This window comes from Rosa chinensis, chromosome 3 (assembly GCF_002994745.2).
Source record: "Rosa chinensis cultivar Old Blush chromosome 3, RchiOBHm-V2, whole genome shotgun sequence".
Lineage (NCBI taxonomy): Eukaryota > Viridiplantae > Streptophyta > Magnoliopsida > Rosales > Rosaceae > Rosa > Rosa chinensis.
In genome coordinates this window covers 4,498,867-4,505,046 of record NC_037090.1, presented here as the reverse complement: position 1 = coordinate 4,505,046, position 6,180 = coordinate 4,498,867, and the positions used below count along the sequence as shown (strand labels likewise).

Here is a 6,180-nt window from a genome sequence, read left to right as displayed (position 1 = left end):
GACTCACGTGCAAAATTGGGAAAAATTCACCAACGGTGTCTGGACACTTAGGGACTTTCAGAATGATACCTGAACTTACAAAGTTATCAATGTGATACCTGGACTCATTTTTTCGTATCAATGTGATACCTACGGCCAATTTCCGTCACGGAGCCGTTACGGAAATTGGTCATAGGTACGATGTTGATACGAAAAAATGAGTCCAGGTATCACATTGATAACTTTGTAAGTTCAGGTATCATTCTGAAAGTCCCCTAAGTGTCCAGACACCGTTGGTGAATTTTTCCCTTATATATATGTCGTGCTTCAGTAAAATTGCAAAACCGAAATACGTCGTATTAGAGTAAAATTAAAAATCGAAAATCGAACCGAGAAGGTTTTTTTGGTTTTTTTTTTAAAGAATTTAATTTTTTTTCTTTTACTTTTTGACTTTGAAAAATCATAAAAATAGAGATTTTGGTATTCCATCAATTAGAACACATTCTAAAACTCTAAAGACCATGTTTTACGATTAAAAACATATACATGTATAGCGTACGTTGAAAAATACTACTCTTCTGTGCGGTATGCACATTTAACTCCTATATAAGTTATCAAACTTTTGCTTAGTTTTCATGGAATGTTGGGAAAATTGTTTGCTTTCTTTTCTCATAGAAACGTTAGGACAATGAGTACGAGTTCCGTACTTCCAATCGTATCTCAAACACTTCCTTCGAGTTCTGAAAGTACGGAAGTAGGGATGCTCGAGAGTACGAGTTCTAGAACCAATGAAGAAGATATATCAAAAGTAGTGCAGAAGAATAATCTATATTCAATACATAGTTGCAAGTACTTGACATAGTTGTTTGAAACTTAGAATAGTTGTATAGTTCATATCAAGTATTTTTATTGTTTGGTCTTGGTGTATTTGTATATAGTCCATCAATAGAAAAAGAAATCTGTGGATTCATTTTTCAGAATCCTCTCTTCTGATAGTTTTGATTTCTTAGTCTTGCATCTGCTGATCTAGTATTGCATTTTGTTTGTGTATCACTCGTGGGAAATTGGGAACGCAGCATCTTATTTCTTTCTTTAGCAGCCATGGTAATTAGATGGAAGTGCATGAAAATATTTATCAGTCCACATTATGTCTGCATATAGTTTTCTATGTTCTTGATGTGGTCATTTTTTTGTTCACCAATCTGACTTCAATTCAATTGAACTATGTAATATTGGAGGTAATTAACAAATGAAGTCCTGAAGTCTTTCGTCTGGAATGCAAGTTTATAATAATGACCTTAATTAATACGAATCTAAATTTTGTTAGAAACTTATATATATATGGTCAACTTTCATCTAATTGTGATTAGTGATGTACCAGATTCCTTTTAACTGCACCCTTTTTTTTTGGTTACAAGGGGCCTAAAAGGCAAAAACAAAGACCAAAAGAAAAAAGTTAACTAGAAGACCTATATCATCAGGTCTAATCTTGGACTTTCCAACTCTAGCAACAGTCCATATAATCTAAATAAGCTTGCAAGGCATGAGAGGGAGGGTCTTCAAATTCAACAGTTCCTTATTTCAGAATTCAACACCCATATCATCTAACTACACCCCTTTTAACATATTTCAGAATTCTCCTAATGTAATAGCAACAAAAAAAAAACAGAACACCATGCTTTGGTATAAAACTATGAAATTAGAACACCATGCTTTTCGGTTAAAAGTTGCCACTTCATATGCAGTTGCAGCTATCTAAAACATTGTTTATCACAGCTTGAAAGACTGATTCACCTGATAAATTACAGACTTAAGGGGGTCACTCACATGGAAGCTGAAACTCAAAAACTAGCTATATGCATAGCTTACAATAGTTATAAGGAAAACTTGTAGAAGTCGTAGGCAGCACCCAATATAAGTATAAACCACTGTTTTCCTTTACTTTTAACACTTTTCCTTCCTCATTGTCACATACAGCCAGATATAGTTGATGAACTCTTTCTTTGATTTGAGTGTTAGCTCACCTTGTTCTTTAGTTGTTGGTCAGTCAATCTGAGCTTTTTCAAATTAGTGAAATTACCAAGAGTTGTTCCTGATTGGGTTCAACCAGCTTGGGATTGCGAGTCAACTTAAGGTGAGGAGAGAGTGGAATCATCTTTGATGGTCTTGCTCATTGTAGCTAAGGCAGAACCTGAGCCAAGTGCCCAAGTTTAAGGTCTGGGTTTGATGTTCAACTAGCATATATAGATATATCATGTCTACATCTCAAATATAATGACTAAAAGGTTTTCTTTTTGCCCTCACGTCAGAAAATATAATGACTAAAAGCTGCTTCTTAATAGTAGTCGATAATTAACACATAGAAAAGAACTATATAAGGAATGTTATGTCAATGCTGTCATACAACTTAATACCCTATATAGTACATCCTTTCAGTTGATTTTGAAGCTTTAATTTACACATGTGCAAATCATTAAGTTGCCCCCTTATTGTCTCAACATCTTTTGTCATCAAGTTTAGTTCCTTCTGGGAATTCATCCATCCCTTACCTAAACCTTTGTTGACTCTCACAACCGCCTGAGTCTTTGTTCTTCGGTAATTAGATCCAATAGCTGTCATCGACCTCATCATATTCACTTGTTCAAGAAGAATAAACCGTGCTGTAATCTTCACGGGCAACCGATCATTCTTTTTTACATGCTCACGAGCTTCTTCGGACAGTCTGTGATATTCCAAGGATCCACACAGAGTCATTCTTTCTTCTTCTGTTAAGCTAGGGTGTGCCTGTAAGAAACATTAATAAGATACTGAGTTTCTGAACTAAATGTCACGAGATACATTATCTCTAGAAACTAGAAGAAGAAATAGAACTACATACCTTGAGGTACATGTCAATGGCTCTATAGAGATTGCCGCCGCAAAAACGAGCATCTCTAGGCAATGCTTCTACAAGTGACTGGAAAATATTCATCTTAAGGTTCTCATCCCTTGCAACCAGTGTAAGATACCCATCCACCAACCTTCCAACAGCAAACATTTTTGGTGTGGGACTTTTTGAAACAATAGAAACATAAGCCATTACCACTCTTATAACAAGATTCACATCATAGACACTATCTTTATCTCCATAGTTCCTAACCAAGAGATCTAGAGGACGACATTGATCCAACATGAAAGCTATTCTTCTTTCAAGCAGATTCAGTAAATCAGAGTTTATTTTTGTCACGAACCCAATCTTCAGAAGGTGAAGTATAAAATTACAAGTAACTGATTTCTCCTCTGCAGGCAGTATCTTAATCAAGCACTCGGTTGTAACTCTTACGTATTGGCGGGTCATATGCTTGGGGGTCATACTTTCAAGTCCAGAGGAGATTCTTGAAAGCCATTTAACAGTCCAATGAGCCATACATGATCCAACAAGGTCTGCTCTCATCCCTTTACATTTTAGGGATTGAACCACTTCGATGAAATGATCTACTCGTAGGGATGAAACATCTTCAAACCACCAATTGTCAAGTGCATCTTCAACTTTCGACTTCCCTACACAATTTGGCAGAACCCTAAAGCACTGCATATCTTCATCTTCATGACTAAATGCCTTGAGGTTTGTGCAGGCCTTCCAAGCAATGGCTTCTGAGCTTCGTTTTGTGATTTTATAATCTTTTGCCCAGGAGGAAATGGATTCACAGCTTTTCAAAATCTGGAAAGTGTCTTTCCATGATGAAAATATCAAAAAGCTTAGAAATTCCTCAGTTTTGGACATGAGATTTCCTTCTTCAAAATCATCACTCATTTCCAAGAAATGTGCAGCACAATACAGTGGAGCGATATTGTCAGCTGCTAGATCAACCTTCCGGCCATAACAAAACTTGACTACTAACTCAAAAATTTTGTTTCCACCTGGAAGATTGTCTATGCGGATTTTGAGGCAGGTACCTCTCTCAACATTACTCGTCTTGAATACTAGTCTGTTCAAGTATCCACTTCTCATGACCATAGGGAGCTGAAGACCAAAAGACTATCAAGTTAAGTTTCAAAGAATCTGAACATAGTTATGTCAGACATCTAAGTTTGCTAACTAAAGAAATTTCCATCCAGTTTTTAAATCTAAATACCGATAGGATGTCTCAGACACTAGAGCTAAAGCATTAACAAAGATTCCAAATCCACATACTGCATCAAAACTTCAAAAACATTGTGGCAGCATTCAAAAGCTATTACTATAATCATCCAAGCACACGCTAGGTAAAATAGTTTACTGCAAATAAATTTTTCTTCACAAAGTTATCTGTATATCAAATTCATACACTAGCTACCTTAAAGATGGACTATTCTGGTTTATTCTTTATTTGTAAGAGTCATTTAGTTCAGTAGCATACCTTGTGCAAGTGAAAGCTGGAATCTCCAACTTGTATGATCAAATCATTTGCAACTTTCGCCCGTACAAACCTGCAAGAAGAAACGATCGATCTAGACTATAAGCGCACTAGAGGCATACAAGTAGGAACAAATAGAGGAGACAAAGCAGTACCAGTTCTGATTCCTTTTGTCTATAGTTTCGGCAACCATGCAGGAATTCACCAGACAAATGACACATTGGTTACATCCTCCACCAGGTACTAAACCCTGAACAAGTGGTTCTCTATCAACGATTTTCCTACCTGAAGTGTCAGGCTTGTAATTTCGAGAGAAGACAGACGGCTTAAACATTTCTCCTTCAGAAGTTTAGAGAATGAACAGAGGAAAAAGGAATAATTGTTCTTACAACAACTTTAGGCGATGCGGCACATGGCCAATCTGAACTTGGTTTTATAGTCTGAAGTGGTTTTGCCATTAAGAGGTTGTTACCTTTCGCTATCTTCTGTCATTTTAGGTGTAGGTGGTATAATGCATGTGGACTTAATGCAGCCAGGTGAGCCAACTCCATGACAACAATATGTGCTACAGTCTCATCCACTAGAGTCTAGAGAAACCCAGAAGCACCTCCTTCCCTATCATCATAATTCTGCCCCAATAGCCATCATCCTTTTAGCTCGATCTAAACTTAGGTTTACTTAACTAACATCTCCTTTTAGATATTTTAGTGCACTTTATGACTCGGAACAAAACAGCAGAAGCACTTTTCCAGATGAACTGTAAGAACGTCGAAATAAAAGCTTTTACCTTTTTACTATTAGTTTGGTGGGTAAAAAGTAATTTATTGCTTACAGACCCAGAAAAGAATAATGCTCTGACAAAATTACAAATCTTTCAAACAAAACGGTCACTTTTCTTCCTCTTCTTCTTCTTCTTAGAGCCACAGGCTCACAGAGCAGAGCCCAATTGTGCAATGCAGACCCTTCACTTCAAAACCCAATCCTTCATCCCAAAACCCTCTTCTTTCTTCACAAACCCCATTGCTAAAACCCACAATTCGCTTCAAAACACAGTCTTTGCACCAAGATCTCATCTTTTTAACTTGTCACTCTCACTCTCTCACCGAACCCAGACCCAGAAGCCGATTGTAAATTCAAGGAAGAAGAGATCGGCAAATGGGTCTTTGAAATTGCAGAGATTCTTGCTCCGATTGGTGCCCATTATCGCGTCGAACCTCAAGCTGTTGCCTCAGCCGTTGGATCTGGTTCTTGAAGAAATCGGCGGCGGAGGAGGTCTGGGTTTTTGGAAGGGTTTTGGGGGCGGAGGGTTTGATGGGTTCAGAAGCAAAAGGAAGAGGAAATTGCTGTTGCTGTTTTTGTTTTATGGGATTTTGGTGACTTGTGGTTTTGGGTTGTTGTCTGGGAGAGATTTGGAGAGCAATGTGCTTTGGTGTGGATTGGGTTTTGGAGCAATTGGGGTTGGTTTGGTTCATTGGTGGGAGAAGAGAGGTCTTTTTGGGTTTTTTGTTTGTGGTGTTTTGGTGGGTTCAGGGTTTAAGAGAAAGGAATTGGTGAATTGGGGATTGAAGATTAGGCCTATAATGGAGCATGTGACATTGAGAACAAGAAGAAGAAGAAAAAATGGAAGAAGAGCATTTTGAAAAAAAAGAAAAAAGTTTTGATCTTTTTTATACTATGAGATACATACAATTTTAATTCTTTTTTGCTTAGTTTCCTTGTTCAATTTGTTGACATGTATTCTTTGAGTGAAAGATTTCAGTTTGGACTTGGTTTTTGATTCTGTAGAAGCTCAAAGTTTGTTGCTTACTATATAACAGGGACCTTT

The 6,180-nt window shown here is 37.2% G+C and overlaps 2 protein-coding genes across 2 annotated transcripts; one reads left to right on the top strand and one right to left on the bottom strand.

Moving 5' to 3' along the window:
- Window positions 1–2,284: 2,284 nt before the first annotated feature.
- On the bottom strand, window positions 2,285–4,809 carry LOC112193766 (coleoptile phototropism protein 1). The gene is made up of 4 exons (XM_024333993.2): window positions 4,511–4,809; window positions 4,359–4,428; window positions 2,858–3,982; window positions 2,285–2,763 (listed from the first exon to the last, which is right to left on the bottom strand). Exons 1-4 carry the CDS (start codon window positions 4,687–4,689, stop codon window positions 2,395–2,397), a joined length of 1,743 nt encoding a protein of 580 aa, XP_024189761.1. The 5' UTR covers window positions 4,690–4,809; the 3' UTR covers window positions 2,285–2,394.
- Window positions 4,810–5,026: 217 nt separating this feature from the next.
- Window positions 5,027–6,117, top strand: LOC112193628. Its single transcript, XM_024333836.2, has one exon. The coding sequence runs from the start codon at window positions 5,072–5,074 to the stop codon at window positions 5,993–5,995; it is 924 nt and encodes a 307-aa protein (XP_024189604.2). The 5' UTR covers window positions 5,027–5,071; the 3' UTR covers window positions 5,996–6,117.
- The last annotated feature ends 63 nt before the right edge of the window (window positions 6,118–6,180 follow it).